This window comes from Malaclemys terrapin, chromosome 7, assembly GCF_027887155.1.
Source record: "Malaclemys terrapin pileata isolate rMalTer1 chromosome 7, rMalTer1.hap1, whole genome shotgun sequence".
Taxonomy (NCBI): Eukaryota; Metazoa; Chordata; order Testudines; family Emydidae; genus Malaclemys; species Malaclemys terrapin.
In genome coordinates this window covers 94,357,459-94,377,258 of record NC_071511.1, presented here as the reverse complement: position 1 = coordinate 94,377,258, position 19,800 = coordinate 94,357,459, and the positions used below count along the sequence as shown (strand labels likewise).

The following is a 19,800-nucleotide window of genomic DNA, read 5'->3' as shown; positions in this document are numbered from 1 at the left end:
CTGGGTGCTGAAATCAACACTATAGGCTGCACTCTGAAGAATCTTGTCCCTTCTTCCCACAATATCCTGCTTTGACGTTAGTGTTGCTCCTTTCTGGTTGCACACACTGCTCATTCTCCCTTGTTACATTACTCCCTGCACCACCCCATCCCCAAAAAAAAGACACCCCCCCCCCCCGCCCCAATCCATGACTTCAGCTGGTATAACCCACTTTTGCACTGCAGCATTTTATTTCTTTAGAAACAGAGGCAGGCATTTGAAAAATTAATGGATTTCTGTTTGTTTGTATCTGTCTGAGAGCACATGCAAAGAGACAGAGCAAGGACATTTCTTGAAGTACCCAGAACCATGGGCTGGTAGTTACTGGCAGAACAACGTTTTTCATGAGCGGGAGAGTAAGTTTCCATGTTGGGCTGAAATCATAAATATTCATATTCGAGTCAGAGCTCAGGTAAGGAGATCTTCCTATAAAGTAGGAGTACCACCCAGGTGGGCTCAGTGGAGGATCCTTATGAGATAGATGGTGTCTCTTGGAGTCAGAAGCCTGGTCCCAATGCTTGTGATGACTTTGCCAGTCTCTTGCACCCCGTAGCCCTGGGACCCCACAGGATCAAGCCATTAATACATAGGCTGACATACTGCAGGGGTGCTGGAACAATTTGTATAGTGGGGGTGCTGAACCAAACTGCAAACCATGTATACGATGGAAATTACTTCAAGCCAGGGTGCAGCAGCACCTCCAAACAACCGTAGTTCCAGCACCTATGCCGTATTGCGCCAGATTTATAAAAATTCACCTCAAAAGTTAGAATCGAAGGGGGGAGTGGGAGGGGCAAGAGGGAAAAAAGAGAGAAAGTCTTTGCTCTCTCTCTCTCTTATATATATTATATATATAAAAGCAGTCTTTAATTCAAAATTTTGATAGTCTCATGGATTCAGCATATTTATTTTTTTATTTAAAATGCATTAAGAAATTAATACAAAATATGTAAAGGCTCAAATTTATTACAAATTCAGATTTTTAAAGAAGCTTTTTCTTTCTAAAAAGAAACCTATCATTGAAGGAACAAAATAAAAAAAAATCCAATCTAATTTTTTTTTTTTAAATCTACCTTCATCCATTCTGTTTTGGAGGATATTATTGCCAATTATAACCTTAGCAGCTTGTGACAATTTGAATTTTATACACACACCCAAAGCAGGTGTGCAAACAAATTTCAGAAAAAGTCGGTTTTCTGCCCATTATGATCAATTTCAACTACTCTCTATTTGAAGTCAACGTTCTCTTTCAGCAGATAGATAGTTGCTACTTGACCTTAGGAGGAGGTACACCACTCACAGTTTAACTTGTGTATAGTCTGTTTATATTTTGAATTATATACACACACGTGCTTTCTCCATTACAAAGAGGTGTTTTTGTTGGTATTACCAGTTTTTAGTTGTTTTATTGTACGTTCAGGGAGAGTTGTAAAGTCCAAATAAATGTGTAATGGAGGTAAGCTTATATACAGGCCAAATAAATAAAAAACTTCAGGCACTTGAATAATATTTGCCTAATTCAGAAGCCTGCACACACAGATTTTTGTAATTTCATGGTTTAAGAAAATGTTAATAGTACCTTGGAATGTGTAGGTTTTTCCAGCATTTGTCACACCATAAGTGAAAATAAGACGATTGTGTCCCTCCAAGAAGTCTTGCACTGGTTGTTTCACAGTACCATCAAAGAACTCTTCTTGAGTTGTTTCAGGTCCAAATACCTAAGCATTAGCAAGAGGCAATTTATGACCTTCAGTTGTTTTAAAAGGACCATTTGGAGGGGGTGGGGAAGAAAAAGCAGTTTACATCTAGGCACTTTTCATCAGTTAAATGTATATAAAATGTTCCCAGTTTTAAAAGAATTAAAACTACAACATAAAAACTTGTTTAGGGCAAGATTCAACAAGTTTCCACATTGCAAAATGAAGTTTGTCTCAAGTATTATCTGCTTACTTGTGAAAAAGTGAATTTCTGCACCATCTGCCCTACATTTTTTTCACTCAGCCGACAGATCATGGAATTCTTAGGGCCTTTCAATATAATGCTAGTTGAGTCTTGAATAGAAACACAGTCCTGTAAAAGGAAAAAAAAAAAAAAAAAAAATAGATTTTTAAGCTCAGGGGAAAAATTGTACATTTGCATCTTAGCTAAAAAAAAAGTTTTGTAAAAAAAGAACAAGTTATGTAAAAAGAGCCACACCTGAGATTCATTTTCTTTTTCAGTTGCTGTGAAAGGCCTAATACGAAGGCAAACTTGTATATGTTCCTTGGAATCCAAACTGTTCCTCTAAAAAGAGAGAGATTACCTTCAATTAATAGCATTGCTATTTAGTTTGAATGTCTAGTTTGACAATTAGCATGGCAAGATATTAAATACTAGTTATTTCAGGTCCCTTCCCCCCACCTCCCCCCACAATTCATGCAGCAATAAATGAAAGTACTTTGGGCCTTCTAGAAATTCACCTTAATAACCTTATAAAATATTTAAAATGACTTCTTGTGGATTACAAAGATATGCTATGCAGTTTAGGCCAAGTAGTAATTGAAAATAAAAGCCACGAGCATACCCCATATTATCCTTTGTATCTGGTAATTAATTTCTGCATTACTAGAGCAGAACAGGAGGCAACTATAGATTTTACCAACATTTCCTGCAAGTTATTGTTGATAATTATCACTTTGTGTTGGTATCAGAAGTACCCAGCAGAAAGATGAACTTCAAAATACAATGAAAACATGTACAAATAATGTCTCTGAATTTCTCTGCCTCTGATGACAGAAGTTAGCTCTTATAATTAGAGTATCTTTTTTTGATTAACACAAAACACAAACTACACAACGACAGGACTATCAAGGCTCAAATACAGGAATTCATTACTATAGCATCTAATTTTAAATGTTTCCCTTTTATTTATACAGAAATATAGATATGCTTGTTGCTTTATCATTAAAAGCAACAGGATATATAAATGCTTCACAATTTAAGTAATTTCATTTTTTAAAATTAACAAAGCAGACTGTTAAACATTCTCACCTGGCTTATATCCAAGTTTGAAGAAACCAGAGAAAATTCATCCGAGAGGTCTGCTTTAAGGTCCTCAACATTTACTGGCCCAATTCTTGGCGGTAGCTCAATACTAGCAATATAGGATGGTCTTATAATTGTTGCTTTATCCAAAACTGGTTCCATTCTGCAAAAATAAAGCCAACTGTTTAAGTAGCATGGCATGCCTGAAGTCATGAGAAGCCATCATAATACAAGTTTATATTTCTATATGTGTTTTATTTATTTTCAAACCTTACACATAAATACAGTTTCCAACAACAGGCTGGGGCAAAAGGAGAAAAAGAAAAAAAAAAAAAAAAAAAAACCAAACACACACACATCTAAAGGAGCACTCAAGGAAGATAAGGCTATTGTGAAGAAGCTAAATTAATTCTTTGCATCACTGTTCACTGCTGAGGATGAGGGAGATTCCCACATCTGAGACATTCTTTTTAGATGATAAATCTGAGGAACTGTCCCAGACTGAGGCATCAATAGAGGTGATTTTGGAACAAATTGATAAATTAAACAGTAATAAGGCACAGTACCAGATGGGACTCATCCAAGAGTTCTGAAGGAATTCAAAATAAGATTGCAGAACTACTAGCTATGGTATGTAACCCATCACTTAAATCACCTTCTGTACCAGATGACTGGAGAATAGCTAATGTAACACCAATTTAAATAATCAAAAACCAACAACCAAGAACACTCTCCAGAGGTGATCCTTGCAATTACAAGCCAGTAAACCTAACTTCAGTACCAGGCAAATTGGCTGAAGCTACAGTAAAGAACAGAATTACCAGACACATAAATGAACACGATTTGTGGGAGGAAAGAATCAACATAGCTTTCGTAAAGGAAAATCGTGCCTCACTAATCAGAATTCTTCGAGGAGGGGGCAAACAAACATGTGGACAAAGGTGATCCAATGGATAGTGTACCTGGACTTTCACAAAGCCTTTGACTTGTCCCTCAAAAAAGGCACTTAAGCAAGGTAAGCACTCATGGGATAAGAAGGAAGATCCTCTGCTGGATTAGTGACTGGTTAAAAAATAATAAACAAAGGGAAGGAATAAATGGTCAGTTTTCAGGATGGAGACAGGTAAATAGCAGGGGCCCACAGGGATCTATAGTAGGACCAGTGCAGTTCAACATATTCATAAATGATCTGGAGAAAGGGGCAAACAGTGAGGTGGCAAAATTTGCAGATGACACAAAATTACTCAAGATAGTTAAGTCCAAAACTGATGGTGAAGAGTTACCAAAAAAATCTCATAAAACTGGTGACTGGGCAAATGGCAGATTAAATTCAATGTTGATAAATGCAAAGTAACGCACACTGGAAAACATAACCCCAACTATACATACAAAATGATGGGGTCTAAATGAGCTGTTATCACTCAAAAAAGATCTTGGAGTCATCGTGGCAAGTTCTCTGAAAACATCTGCTCAATGTGCAGTGGCAGTAAAAGAAAAAAGTTAATGTTAGGAACAATTAGGAAAGGGATAGATATAAAGACAGTAAATATCATAATGCCACTATATAAATTCATGGTATGCCAGCACCTTTAATATGGTGTGCAGTTCAGATTACCCCATCTCAAAAAAGATATTAGAATTAGAACATAAGAACGGCCATACTGCGTCAGACTAATGGTCCATCTAGCCCAGTAATCCTGTCTTCTGACAGTGGCCAATGCCAAGTGCCCCAAAGGGAATGAACAGGTAATCAAGTGATCCATTCCCTGTCTCCCATTCCCAATTGGAAAAGGTACAGAGACGGTCAACAAAAATGATTAGGGGTATGGAACAGATTCCAGATGAGGAGAGATTAAAAAGACTGGGACTATTAAGCTTAGTCATCACATTTGCAAGGGAAGATATTTTTTGCTACTCTGCATGCGCAGAATTTATTTCCCCTGCAGATTTCTTTGCTTCCTCGCAAAAAAAAAAAAAAAAAAAAAAAAAAAAAAGACTTTCTGACCCTCCTCAGCAGTATGTTTTGGAGGCTCAGGGCAGCCAGCAGAGAAGTAAATCACTGTGGGCAAGGAGGTGGGACTGGGAAGACCCGGCTGGTGGCTCCTACCCTGCAGTGGGCTCAACTGCTAGTCCCGGGTGGGCTGAGGAGGCTGGGACTTCCTCTTCCCTTGCACAGCATCTGGGGCCAGATCAGACCCACTTCCAGATTTCTCCTTCAGCTGAAGGAAGCTCTGCAAACTCCCCCTCCCACTCCCCCACTTCCTGCACCCATCGCAGCTGCAGGGGGAGGGATCCCTGTACAGGGAGCTGCTCCTCCATCTGCCCAATCCCTGTGCATCCAGACACTCTAACCCCCCCACCCACACTCAGAAACTCCTCCCCCCAATGAGCCGCACTCCCCCTGCACCTCAGCCACCCTGAGAAGCCACTCACACCCAGATCCCCACCCAGATGCATCTGGACCCCCACTGAGCCCACACACCCCTGTATACCCCCCTGCTGAGTTCTGACCCCCACCCCCTGCTGAGCCTCAACCACCTTCATCTGGACACCCCTGTAGAATCTAGTTACTGTTGCACCCAGAATCCCCCCAACAAGCCCTGTGCATCCAGATCTCCCCCCATACCCAGATCCCCCACTTAGCCACCTGCATCCAGACTGCCCCACACAGAACCCTCTCAACCTACACCTGTTTCACCCCACACTATGCCCCTCCACACTTGGATCCTTGCTGAGCCTGCCTGCACACACCTGGCAGAGAGGGGCAGGCTCGACCTCACCGCTGAGTCCATGTCCCAGGGGGAGCTGCACAGTGATCTCCCACTTTTATGCAGCCAGTGGCCTGTGCTCCCCAATGCCATGCTGGAGCCTCATTTATTTAACAAATACAATTTGCAGAATTTTAAAATATTGTGCACAGAATTTTTTTTGGCGCAGAATGGCATCAGAAGGATATAGAGGTCTATGAAATCAGAATGGTGTGGACAAAGTGGGGTAGATAACACTTCCTTATTCTTCACATAACACAAGAACCAGGGGTCACCCAATGAAATTAACAGGCAGCAGGTTTAAAAACACAAAAAAGGTACTTCACACATACAGTCAACCTGTAGAACTCATTTCCAGGGATGCTGTGAAGGCGAAAAGTATAATTGGGTTCAAAAGAAGAATTAGGTAAAATCATGGAGAAAAAGGTCCATTGATGGCTATTAGCCAAGATGATCAGAGATGCAAACCCATGCTCTGGGTGTTTTAAGCCACTAACTGCCAGAAGCTGGGAATGGATCACTTGATAATTGCCCTGTTCTGTTCATTTCTGCCGAAGAACCTCATATTGGCCACTGTCAGAAGACAGAATACTGGGCTAGATGGACTATTGGTCTGACAAAGTATAGCTGTTCTAATCACCTGGATCGATCGGTCTTCAGCTGTCGTTAAGACTGTGCCGATCACAACACGTCTGCCTTTCTTCTCCACGTTCATCCGAAATGTTTAACAATGTCATCTTCCCATCTTCTTGGAGGCCGACCAGATGGTCTTTTCTGTTCTCGCAGGTACCACTCAGTAATGATTGCAGTCCACCTATTGTCCGTGAACTGTGCTATGTGGCCCGCTTTCCACAATATCTTTCATGCTATGAAGACTCGACAAGAAAAGCAGTCAGGTTGGGCTGAAAATGAACCATTGCAAAATGAAATAATTGCGATCAGACATCTTACGAAAAGCCAGAATAACGGTAACCAGAGAAGAAATTGAAGAAGTGGAACAGTACATATATTTGGGCCAAGAAGTTAATATGCGCCTAGACATGAACAGACTCTCGCGAAGGATTCGGGCAGGATGGTGTGCATTTAATTCCATCAAGGACATCCTCAAAGGCAAAAATCGACAAGACCACACGTACAAATATCTTCAATTCAACATTGCTGCCAGCCATGCTGTAAGGCAGTGAAACCCGGGCACTGACGAAGAGAGAAGAACAGCGGCTGTCGGTAGCTGAAAGGGCAATGGAACGAGCTATGTTGGGAATTTCCCTTCTATATCGTATCCCAAATGAAATGATTAGAGAACGCAGCGGTGAGAAAGCTGTTCTAATATTGTGGAATATTTAGTAGTTTCTACATATGCCCTTTAACACTTCCAGAATCTCAGAATAACACTGCCGAAAATCCAGACAAGTGTCCCTTCAAGATGTTTCTGCCACTTCAGAGGTCAACCACCAAGTTCAAATCAGAGCAGTTTTAACCCTGGTGTACACTAAACTCTATAGTCAATTGTGGAATCAAGTGGACACAACTTTGGCCTAGTCGACACTTCAAGTCCTGATTTTTCCCCCAAAACAGTGTGCTTTCAGAAAAGACCTGACTTTATGCACTTTCAAGATACAGTAATATTGAATACCGATTCAAATCACTTAAGGTTCATCCCCCTGTCTTTGTAGATCAGTAAACCTTTAAAATGTGTTCTTCTGAGGGTTAAGTTTACTGAACCTGAGAGAAAGGCAACATGAAGTCTGGGTATGAAGGAAGCTCCATGTGCTCTTTTTTCCTTATCTGGTGTTTGCTGAAATGCAAATTGTTCTGTTTCCTGCCTTCACCTCCCACTGCTGTCTTGATGGTCCTGTTTACAGCTTATATGTAAATAAAGGTAAACAACTACTTTATTGAGGCTAAACCTGTTTAACAACTCCATCTGACATGCCTGGTTTAAACACACTTTAGTCATAATTCTAGCATATCCATAACTCAATACCTACAATGTACATAAATCATACAAAAATATTAATGATCAGTGAGTTCGTTTTTAAATGATACCTCACAAGGCATATTCTGTAATAATCTTTGTACAATAGTGTGTAGGGTGTGACTTCAGAGAGATGGATTATCTACATTGAGAGGAAAAAACCCTTCCATCCACGTAGGAAGCATCTGCATTATGGCACTACAGTGGCATAGCTGCAGCACTGCAACTGTATTGCTCGTAGCATTGACATAGCATGTGATTCATCAGTCTGTTCACCTAAGAGACTCAGACTTTAAGGCCGGAAGGAACCATCATGATCACTTAGTCTGACCTCCTGCACATCACAGGCCACAGAACCTCACCCACCCACTTCTGCAATAGGCCCATAATCTCTGACCGAGTTACTAAAGTCCTCAGATCTTGAGTTAAAGACTTCAACTTACAGAAAATCCACCATTTTCTCTAATTCAAATTTTCATGTCTCACTCCGCAGAGGAAAGCAAAAAACCCAGAGAGTCTCTACCAATCTGACCCAGGGGGAAATTCCCTCTTGGCCCCAAATATGAAAAGTTACCCACATGATCAGGATTGAGACCCACCAACCATACACCTGGGAAAGAATTCTCTGTAGTAACTCAGAGCCCTCCCCATCTAGTGTCATCTCCATCCATTGGGGATATTTGCTATTAGCAGTCACAGGTATTTCCTACAATGGTAGGTGGCCTCTCATCACACCACCCCCTTCATAAACTTATCAAACTCAGTCTTGAAACCAGCTAGGTTTTTTGCCCACACTGCTCTCCTTGAAAGGCTGTCCCAGAACGTCACTCTTCTGATGGTTAGAAACTCATCTAATTTCAAGCCTAAACTTGTTGATGACCAGTTTGTATCTATTTGTTCTCATGCCAACACTGGTGCTTCACTTAAACAATTCCTCTCCCTCAATGGTGTTTATCCCACTGATGTATTTATAGAGAGCAATCATCTCTCTCCTCAGCCTTCATTTGGTCAGGCTAAACAAGTCAAGCTCCTTAAGTTCCCTTTTGCAATGCAGGTTCTCCATTCCTTAGATCATCCTAGCAACCCTTCCCTGCACTGTTCCAGTATTTACTGTGGTATTTCATGTTCACATGACCCTCCTGTCAGTGGTGCACATCCTTACCAGGAGTGCTTGCACTGATTTAAGAAGGGCAGAGTGAGGGGCTGAGAGCCCAGGCGGCAGCTGGGCTCCCAGCGTGGAACTGAGAGCCCAGATGTGAGACCCCCTCTGCCCTGGGTTGACAACCTGAGCTGTGAGCCTGGTGCAGGGTTCACAGGATGGAGTCTACCAGCCTTTCTTGTCAATTTCAGGCTCAAGAGAGGGCTCACAGCTGAATCTGTGAAATTGACAAGAAAGGCTGGTAGGCTCCCTGCCATGGGGTCAGAGCTGGGGCTGTCACCCCAGAGTGGGGAGCAGGAGTTCCAGCTGTGAGCCCTATGCCCAGATGAGAGCTGGGGGGGGGAAGGGAGGGGATGTGCAGCTGTGAGCCAGATGCTGGCCTCAATTTCATAGTAGGGAGCCTACCAGTCTTTCTTATCAATTTCACAGCCCAGTTGTGAGCCTAGCCTGGCAAAGCAGAGCTATGAAACTGCCAAGAATGACAGCCAACGTCAGTAATGCAGTGTCTACATCAGTGGTTCTCAACCTATTTATCATCGTGGGTCATTAGCTGGGCCGCAGGTAAAGAACCACAGATTCCCCTCTCCCCCCTGCCCCGCAACCCTCCTCAGACCCTCTAAGCCCAGCACGCAGTGAGGCCAGAAGCAGACCCCACCGGGTGAGCTGAGCAGCCTTTACCACACAGCTCTAATTGGTCCCCATGCGGCTCAACGGTTGAGTACCACTGGTCTACATGGACACTGCGTTGCCCTAACTAAACGGACATAAGTGCTACGCCTCTCATGTTTTATGTCGGTGTAGTAGGGCACCTACATCAGCGAGAGCAAGGCTATAGCATAGACATTGACATAATCAGGTTGATGTAAGCTGCTTTACATGGACCTAACTCTGTAGTGTAGACCAAGCCTCAGTCTTCCGCATCCACCAGCCTGTAAAATACAGATATTTGGCCAGCTTTATAAAGCATTTCAAGAGCTACAGAGGTGAGCTATGCAAGAGTAACAGTCAACTTCTGCCCCAATTTCTACTCTAGTCAGTCCCACCTATGTGGGGATGGAGTTGCATGGAATGAAAGTCTGGGCAGAATTTGGCCCAAAGTATTATCAGTGCTTCAACAACATACACAACACCTACTAACCTGAAAACTAAAACGTACTATTGGAGTGAAATATACCTGTGCTGTGATAGTCTCAAAGCCAGGTCCACTTCAATTATAAGGATAAAGAGTGCACAAGTGTTTTATTCAAGTATTCTATTTAATTGGTAGTTATCCATCAGTAATACCTATTGACCAGTTATCTTATTTGATTTAAATGTTAAATTTTAGAAGAGCTTTAGATGGCTCAGAATATGCTCTCACATCCCCTACATTTGTTAATTAGGACACAAACAAGTGTGCCTTAAATTAAATTAATAGGTCAAGATAGGAACTCTCTGTGGGCATGACCATAGAGCAGGGGTTCTCAACCTTTTTCTTTCAAAGTCCTTCCCAGGCTGAAAAAACTCCACACCAACCCCCATCAAACAAACAGCTGTTTTTCTGCATATAAAATCCAGGGCCAGCATTACGGGGTAGCAAGCAGGGCAATTGCCTGTGGCCCCATGCCACAGGGATCCCTGCAAAACTGTTGGTTGGGCTTCAGCCTGCCACAGCTAGCCTCAGGCTTTGGCTTTCTGTCCTGGGCCCCAGTGAGTTTAATGCCAGCTCTGCTTCACAGACCCCTCTGAAACCTCCTCACGGCCCTCCAGGGAGCCACAAACCCCTAGTTGAGAACCGATGCTATAGGGGACACTCAAGAGACTTAAGGCAAATCAGTTAAAGATGTGAAGTCAATGACAACAACCCATGAAGTGCAAGTCCCTTGCATAGACAAGGAAACTTAGAATTTGCACCAGTGACCTTTCCCCCTATTTCACCCTAGTAATAACCTCTGGTGCACTGCTATTTTTCTCATTGACACAAGGGTTTCCAACAGAGCAGCCTCACTAATAACTGAAACCAGGCCTAAGCCCCACTATAGAAGAGGCCTATGCTTTCTCTCCCTCTCCCTTGTCACACTCAGTTGGAAGTTGTCCTTAGTAATTATGATGGTTACTTTTTGCAAATACCAGCTTGAAGCCTGCAGAAGGTATGGCACTAAGCCTGTAGATTCCCACTTGCTATGGACAAGTGGGTTTTCCTACTACCACTTTCCTAAGTTCCCATGGCAATAACCAGCCCAGGCACACACGAAGAGACGTCAAAGTCACCCATCCTTTACCAGAAGATTTTAAAAATCACCGTGGTTATGTCACTCGCTCAACCAATAACAAGAACTCGGCCCTAGATGAGCCGCGTGTAGCTAAGCTGGGCTATCACCGCCGCAACTCCCTATATTCCTCCTGCAGGAGCAGCGCCCCCAGCCTCAGCCCGAGCAGTCACCCCTGGGCTCGGGACACCGCAGCGCCTCAGACGGGCCGCTCCCGAGCCCGGCATGCCGGAGCCACAAGGGCGCTGGGAGCCAGGGCAGGCGGCCCCAGGCTGCCTATGCCGGGGCACGACTCGCTCCCCAGCGCACCGACAGGGAAAGCCGAGGCAGCCTCCAGGCAGGGAAGGAGGGAGGGGAGGGGAAGCCAGGAAGTGACCTCTCGGAGCGCAGCTCTGGCCCGGAGAGCGGCAGCCCCTCAGCCCGCGCTCACCTGCGGGGGACGCGACACCTCTCTGCCGGCAACACCGTCAGACTCGCCGCGGTCCCTTTTCAAATCCAGCCAATGGCGGCGCGCTGTGCCGCACAGCACCATGGGAGGCGAGGGGCGGGCTGGGAGCCAACGTCACGCCCAGGGGAAGCGGAACGGCTCCACCCAGCGCAGGCTGGGACTGGTGCGTGGGGAGGCGCATGCGGCCTGGATGTGATGTGCCGGGGCCGGTGTGACGACACAAATAGCAACATTGCCCTGTCCGACACGCAAACGGGACCCGCTTGGCTGCTGCTCGCGACTTGGGACCGCTTAGGCCAGTGGTTCCCAAAGTGGGGTTTGCAAACCCTTGGGGGTTCGCAAGAAAAATTTCATTAATAGCGGCCTCTGCTGGGACCCAGTTGCAGGGCAGACAGCCCGAGCCTCGTGGGGAGTGGGGCTGGGCAGATTGAGCCGGCAGCCCCAGCCCTCCCCTGTCAGCGGGGGAGCCAGCAGCCCCGAACCCCAGCACTCGATGTCGGGTGCAGGTGGCAGCTCGGATCCCTGTCCTTGTCAGGCAGGGGAAGTTTGCATCCAGGGCAGTCAGCAGGGGGCCACGCTGAATGTGGGGGGTGGTCCAAGCTAATTTGTCCCTCCCAGGGCACCTTCCTCCGCGGAAGAAAAGCTGTTTGCGAGCCAAACCAGCCAGAAGCACGTTGTGGCCAGTGTAGGAGTGTTAAGGTGTCTCAGTAATTGTCCTTCTCTCTGGAGTGCTGATTTGCTTCAGTGAGTGAATCTTCTCAGTTTCTAGTTTGTTGGTTGTTAGCAGTCTCTCTCTGTTATTTTTATTAGAACTTTTGTACACAAGTTCAATGGATAAGTGGCTGAAAAAGGAAAGTGTAAAGACGCTGGAATCAGCTAGTGTTGCCTCAAGTCCAAACTGTGGAAAATCTAAGTCTAATGATCGTGATGGTCCTGGAAAGTCACTTACAAAGAAAAGAAAATATGATGATGATTATATAAAATATGGCTTTACATGCATTGGTGATCAAGAACATCCAAAACCACTGTGTGTGATTTGTGGTGATGTTCTAGCAAACAGCAGCCTCAAACCTCTACTTTGGCGCCATTTAGAAACTAGGCATCCTGCACAACTCGACAAGCCTGTTGATTTTTTCAAGCGAAAATTAGCTGAGAAGAAAAATGACATTACCAGTTTTATATCCAAAGCAAGTACTGATAATGAAAATGCACTTAAAGCGTCATACTGCGTGAGCTACCGAGTAGCAAAAGCATCAGAAGCCCATACCATAGCATGGTACCTTTGTCCAATAATACATTGTCACGAATTAATGACATGTCAAATAATATAGATACCACAATTGTACATAGAGTGAAAAATAGTCCATATTATGCTATACAGTTGGATGAATCAACTGATGTAGCTAATCTAGCTATTTTGCTACTGTTTGTACGTTATGTGAATGAAGGTATGGTTGAAGAAGACTTATTGTTTTGCCGACCATTGGAAGAACGTACAACTGGAGAAGATATCTTCAATCTGACTAATGCAGATTTTCAAGAAAAGGAAATAGATTGGTCTCGTTGCCTAGGCATTTGCACTGATGGGGCCACATCAATGATGGGGAAGTATACTGGATTTGCAGCTCAAACAAAAAAGGTTGCATCAAAAGTCTCTTGGACTCATTGCAGCATCCATAGACAAGCCCTTGCAACAAAACGCATGTGTCATAACTATAAAGGGAAAGGTAACAGCTGTCCTGTGTACAGTACTATAAAATCCCTCCTGGCCAAAGACTCCAAAATCCTTTTCCCTGTAAAGGGTTAAGAAGCTCAGGTAACCTGGCTGGCATCTGACCAAAGAACCAATAAGGGGACAAAATACTTTCAAATCTTGCGGGGGGGGAAGGCTTTTGTTTGTGTTCTTTGTTTGGAAGTGCGGTCGCGCTCGGGACTGAGAGGGACCACACATCAATCCAGGTTCTCCACATCTTTCTAAACAAGTCTCTCCTATTTCAAACTTGTAAGTAAATAGCCAGGCAAGGCGTGTTAGTTGTCCTTTGTTTTCTCAACTTGTAAATGTACCTTTTACTAGAGTGTTTATCTTTGTTTGCTGTACTTTGAACCTAAGCCTAGAGGGGAGTCCTCTAAGCTCTTTAAGTTTGATTACCCTGTAAGGTTAATTTCCATACTGATTTGACAGAAATTATTTTTACCTTTTTCTTTAATTAAAAGCCTTATTTTTAAGAACCTGATTGATTTTTCCTTGTCTTAAGATCCAAGGGGGTTGGATCGGTATTCACCAGGAGTTGGTGGGAGGAAGGAGGGGGGATGATTAATTTCTCCTTGTTTTAAGATCCAAGGGGGTTGGATCTGTATTCACCAGGAAATTGGTGAAGGTTTCTCAAGGCTTCCCAGGCATGGGAATTCTTGGGATGGTGGCAGCGGACCAGAGCTAAGCTGGTAGTTAAGCTTAGAAGTTTTCATGCAGGCCCCTACATTTGTACCCTAAAGTTCAAAGTGGGAATACAGCCCTAACAGCATGCCAGAGGGACTGAAGGAAGTGCTGGACAATGCAGTGAAAATGGTGAATTTCATAAAATCATGGCCAACAAATTCCAGAATATTTCATGTACTTTGTGAAGAAATGGGTAGTATACATGACTGTGTGTTGACCCATACTGAAGTTTGATGGCTCTCAAAGGGTAAAATCCTTGTGCGCTTGTTTGAGGTTAGAACGGAAATCTTAGTTTTTTTCAACAGCCACCCTTTCCACCTTGCCAGCTGTATGGAAAATAATGTCTGGCTCCAGAGCCTAACTTATTTAGCAGATATTTTCTCAAGAATTAATGACCTAAATTTATCTCTTCAAGGCCTCAATATAACAGTTTTCAATGTGCAAGAGCAAGTTGAATCTCTGATAAAGAAGTTGCAGTTCTGGGGAAGTTGTTCTATATGCATCCGAAGAAGTGGGCTGTAGTCCACGAAAGTTTATGCTCTAATAAATTTGTTAGTCTCTAAGGTGCCACAAGTACTCCTGTTCTTCTTTTTGCGGATACAGACTAACACGGCTGCTACTCTGAAACCAATCAAACTAAGTGTTTCAGTAATCTTCATGACTTCCTGGCAGAACATACACTTCAGTTGGATCAGTGCACTAAAACCAATATAATTGCACACCTAAAAGGACTTTGCACAAGTTTCAGGGAATACTTTCCGGCTATGTCAGGCAATAATGCCTGAATTCGCAACCGTTTTGATGATACCACTTTCTCAACACAGATATTAAACACCAGGAAAAAGAGAAATTGATTGAGATCTCCTGGGTAATTACGAACTGAAAAGGAGTTTCAGAAATCTATCATTGATCAACGTTTGGCTGAGTTTAAGAAACAAGTACCCCTTTCTGGCAGAAAAAGCTGCTGCAGTTTTGTTACCATTTTCAACAACATACTTATGCGAGAAAGCATTTTCCTTGTATGCACATCTGAAAACCAAATACAGAAACAGACTTGATGCCGAACCAGACCTGAGACTTTATCTTTCTCCAATGGTTTCAGACTTCCAAGAGCTATGCAGAACAAAGCAAGCGAATCCCATCACACTGAGGAAATTTAAACTTAAATCCCTGGAAATATTCATTTTTAGGAGGGGGTTCACAAGATGTCACAATTTAGTGAAAGGGGTTCGCGGGCTGTTAAAGTTTGGGAACCACTGGCCTAGGCCAATGCTCAGTGCACCCACCCAAAGTCAGGAATTGGGAGTGGGAGCTGTTTGTGTCGTTACAAGCCACACGTGGGAAGCGGTATGTTGCTACAGAACAGCCGCCACAGGGCAAGCCCAAAGCTACATTGGCTTCTCAGGATGTACCAGCTAATTTGCTGATCAGGTTATTTCTGCCAGTTCTTTATCAGGGCTTAAAATAAGCCTGTGCAGTGTCAATAAGCAGTTCAAATGAAACTGTGAACACGGGTCAGATTAGGGGAAAAAAGTGTGGTGGTGGTACACTTCCAAATGCTGACCCACAAAATAAGCTCTGCTCACATGAGATGCTACGCAGTAGATTGTACAGATGTTAAGCATATATCGGGGTTCTCAAACTTCACTGCACCCGACCCCCTCCTGACAACAAAAATACTCCAGGAGGGGGGACCAAAGCCTGAGTCTGCCTGAGCCCCTCTGCCCCAGGCAGGGGGACCAAAGCCAAAACCTGATCCCGTCACCCAGGGCTGGAGCCCTTGGGCTTTGGCCCCAGGCAGTGGGATTGGAACTTTGGCTTTGTCCCTGGACCCCAGCAAATCTAATGTCAGCCCTGGTGACCCCATTACAGGGGGGTCTCTAACCACTTTGGGATCCTGACCCACAATTTGAGAACTGCTGGCATATATGATCACATGTTTTCTAGGCTCCTTGTACCCTCTGGGGGGTCTGAATACACCTGTGGGCTCTACTTAGCTCCTTGGTCTTGGATTTTCTTGATTGAGAAGGGATGTGGCATTGCTCTCTCTAGCCCGTTCACATGTTGTGCCAAAATGAGCTGTTAGTCACTGTAGATTTTGCAGATCTTTATAATGTGATCCTCCTCCTCCTCCTTTCTTACATGTTTTGATGAGTAGAAAAAATATAAGTTATTTATTCTTTCTCTGCCTCAGTTCCTCATCTGTGAAACTGGGATAATAGCCATAATAACCCAATAGAATATTGTGAGGAAAACTTATGAATGTTTCTGAGGTGCTCAAATGTTAGTTATATTTACATTTAGAAAAGCATATAAATATCAAGGCCCCAATCCTGAAGTATATAATGCTTAATTTGTGAGTTCTTCAGTGGTACTACTCACATGTTTGCAGTTAAGCAAATGTAAAAATGTTTGCAAAATCAGGGCATAAATAAAATAATATTAACTACATTCTTGTGAGATAGATATGATTATAATCACTGTTTACATTGCAGAGATAAAGGAAGAGGGAGGCACAGTTAGGACCCTAATTGGGCCCTGGGTGATCACTACTTCCCAACACAGATGTAATGAGGTTGAGTAGTGCCTGTATAAGAAAAATTAAAACGACTAATTATTCCTCAAAAAAGGTTTTTAATGACTTTCGACTATAAAGGCAACACAGACAAAATAAGAAATGCAAGACCAGCACTGAATAAGGATTAATATAAATGGCAAGTTATACTGAAGACAAGCACAAGTACATATAAAGTTATTATTAATTAGCTATTTACTACTATTCTTAACCCTATAGAGTACATGTAAAATTATTATTCATTAGCTATTTACTACGATCTTAACACTATAGTATCAATACAACTTGAGATCAATTCTGCCAGAGCAACCAGACTTTTTTACTCCATAACCTTACCCTGCATTTGCCCGAAAATGTTACCCTTCAGTCAGCCGTTTTCTGCACTGGCCAGGTACAGACGGTCGCGAAGTGCACATCTCTTCGGTTCAGGGGGTGTGGGTCAGGTTTCCCTTATGACCAAAACACACACACAATCCCGTGCCTTTGTACTTTTTATCTGATCTGTCAGCCATGTTTTAAAACAGACCGACCAGTTAGGGTCAGCCAAATCTTTATTGTGGTTAGCATTGTTGCCTTGACTGTATAATTTATGCTTGCTTATCTTCTTGTGTCGCTTTGACTGTATAATTTATACTTACTGATTTTCTTGTAGCCAGTTGTTTTCATTGTGGGTTAGTCAAGCTATGCCTGGGGGCACAACTTATCTTGCTTAGAATGTGTTATCTGGTTGCAGCGCGTTTTGACCACAAGTCTTAGCTTACTTCTGCAAAGCTTGCCCTTTTCACCTATGCAAAGCAGAAGTTTGAGGCCTAACACTGACAATATCTTTGTTCATTTTAAGCTTGGCAATACTTTTGCTCAGAGATTAATCACATACATATGGTGAAAAGAGGAAGAGGTTAAGTGACTTGCCCACATCCACAGAGTGAGTCCAGTTCTTGAGTTGGTATTAGAACTCAGAATTTCAATCTTGCCTCATAAGTAGTATAAGGGCCCTACCATCAATCAAACATTAACCCTGCCCCTTGACCCCTTAAGCACCGCGCACCTGTCACCAGAAGTCCCGTCCCATGGGAGTATTACTTCCAGGGTCAAGCCAGACACATGACAAGGTGTATCATATGACCCCTCTAAGAACTCCTCCCACTGCCCTCTACCAATCAGGATGGGTTTAACCCCCGTAGGACCACCCAAGAGGAGATTTGACCAATTGGGGGGAATTCTGGGGCGGGGTGACCCGTCTGGAAGTGATTCATGTGACACCTCTAAGAACTCCTCCCACCGCCCTCTACCAATCGCGATGGGTTTCGGCCACAGAGGACCAACCCGAGAGCAGATTTGACCAAAATAGGGCAGATTCTGGGATGGGATGAACTGCCCAGAAGAGGTTCATGTGACCCCTCTTAGAACTCCTCCCACTGCCCTCTGCCAATCAGAGCACAGCACCATCACCCCATAAGTCCCAGCACCAGACAGAAGAGGCCATCTCTTACCAAGAACAGGTGTTTTAGAAATCGTGGAAAGGCTGAGAGGAAACATGGACTCATTCACCACCTCTGTGAGAACTTCAAACTTTGTTTTAGCCCCAAGAGCCTTCGACCATCCACGGAGAAAGCGCTTCATCGTGACAGTTCCGAGGAGGAGGGGGGAGTGGCCAAGGGGAGCCCTTTGGCCCAGTCGTTGATAGAACCCGAATCCGAAACCCAACTGCTCATGAGACACCCCGATGAGCATGGTGGCCTCTCATCGTCCACCCCCCTGGAGGAGGAAGGCGAACGCAGCTCGGGGGAGTCACCGGCGGACAAGGTGAATGGAAAAGACATTGTTCAGGTAAATGAATGATTAAGAAGTGACGGTCGATGATGGGGTGTAATGGGGTTAGGAACCAGGGTTGTATAAATCTAAAAATAAGCAGTGGGAACTTACTTTTTTCTTTTCTGAAATTCTCTCAACAGCTCAACGATGCCTTTCCAGAAGACCTGGAGGCCCTGCACAGTGTTGCATCAGATAGTGAAGCTGAACCGGGCCTGCCTTGTTTTTGCTCAACGCGGATACAAATTGTTGTAGAGGACTCCGAGGGTGACAGCTATGAGGAGTTTAGGAGGAGGCTTGGCATGGAACTAACTGAGCCAGTGCCACGTCATGAGCATAAAAAAGTAATGCAGACAATTGTATGTGTTGCTGTTTATGCTGTCCTTAATCACTGTCTTAGGGAAAAGCTTTTAGAAGATTGTGAGGGCTGTGTCATAGACGCACCAGCCTAACGGCACCATGACTATGTGACTTGGACTTCAATGGATATAAACTGCAAGCTCCAGGGCCCGTGTGCTGAACTGTGTTTGGAAAGCTTATTAAACACTGTTATTGCCATAGGTTATGCTATGCAATGTCTGTGCCTAACATTTAGCGCAAGGGGTGACCTTGATAAATGCTGTGCAATTCAGTGGAGACCCTGACCGTGTTTTAAAGAAAATGACCCAACCGGATGATGCCGGTTTACAGCGTTATAGTGGCCGTCTGGTCCGCACAAAATGTTACAGAACCCTGCTTAAGAAAAAGACTATTTGTAAGAAATCTAAAATAATTAATTTAGAGAATCGTGAGGGGACAAACAAGCAATATAAAACTTGATAGCTGTAAATAAAAAAATATATATTGAAAAGGGCTTTGTGACTATCTGTGTTTCTGTAGCCCTTAAGTGAGCTAAAAGTTTTAATGGAGCATCTTGGCTTGTTTTCAAGGAGCTGTATGTCTTTTAAATAAATAAAAAATGTTTGTGAGAACCTAGCTCTTGTGTCTTTGCGTAAAAGAGACCCATTTACAGCAAAAAGCTGAAATGTATGTTGTAGAATCTTGTGGGAGGGGAAAAATCCTAAAAATGTGTTTACAATTAAAAAACAAAAACCCAGGGATGGTTCAGACGTGTTTGAGTACAATAATGCTGACTCATCCTGTTGAACTGAATGGTTTTAACCACACCCCCACTGAATAGCCAGGGTGACTGAGATTACTCACTCTTTTTGCCATCAGTGTTAATGTATTATTGATCAGTTATTAAATTTGGTGAGTGTGCACCCACAGTAAGGGAGGTGGGTGGGTGAGGATGGTGAGTTCTGATTAATATGA

General features: G+C 43.6%; 1 protein-coding gene across 4 annotated transcripts in view; it reads right to left on the bottom strand.

Moving 5' to 3' along the window:
• The window catches only part of KIF20B (kinesin family member 20B), a 96,723-nt gene extending 85,010 nt beyond the window's left edge, over positions 1-11,713 (bottom strand). For 2 of the 4 annotated variants that reach the window (XM_054035254.1, XM_054035257.1), the window contains exons 1-5: positions 11,645-11,713; positions 3,070-3,226; positions 2,236-2,322; positions 1,990-2,109; positions 1,619-1,757 (exon numbers count right to left, since the gene is read on the bottom strand). In XM_054035254.1, the coding sequence (XP_053891229.1) occupies positions 1,619-1,757; positions 1,990-2,109; positions 2,236-2,322; positions 3,070-3,225 (502 nt within the window). In that variant the 5' untranslated portion in view covers position 3,226; positions 11,645-11,713. Of the gene's footprint in view, positions 1-1,618; positions 1,758-1,989; positions 2,110-2,235; positions 2,323-3,069; positions 3,227-4,025; positions 4,075-6,471; positions 6,648-11,644 lie in introns of those variants that run through there. The other 2 variants (XM_054035255.1, XM_054035256.1) reach the window with 2 other exon arrangements.
• Positions 11,714-19,800: the final 8,087 nt, after the last annotated feature.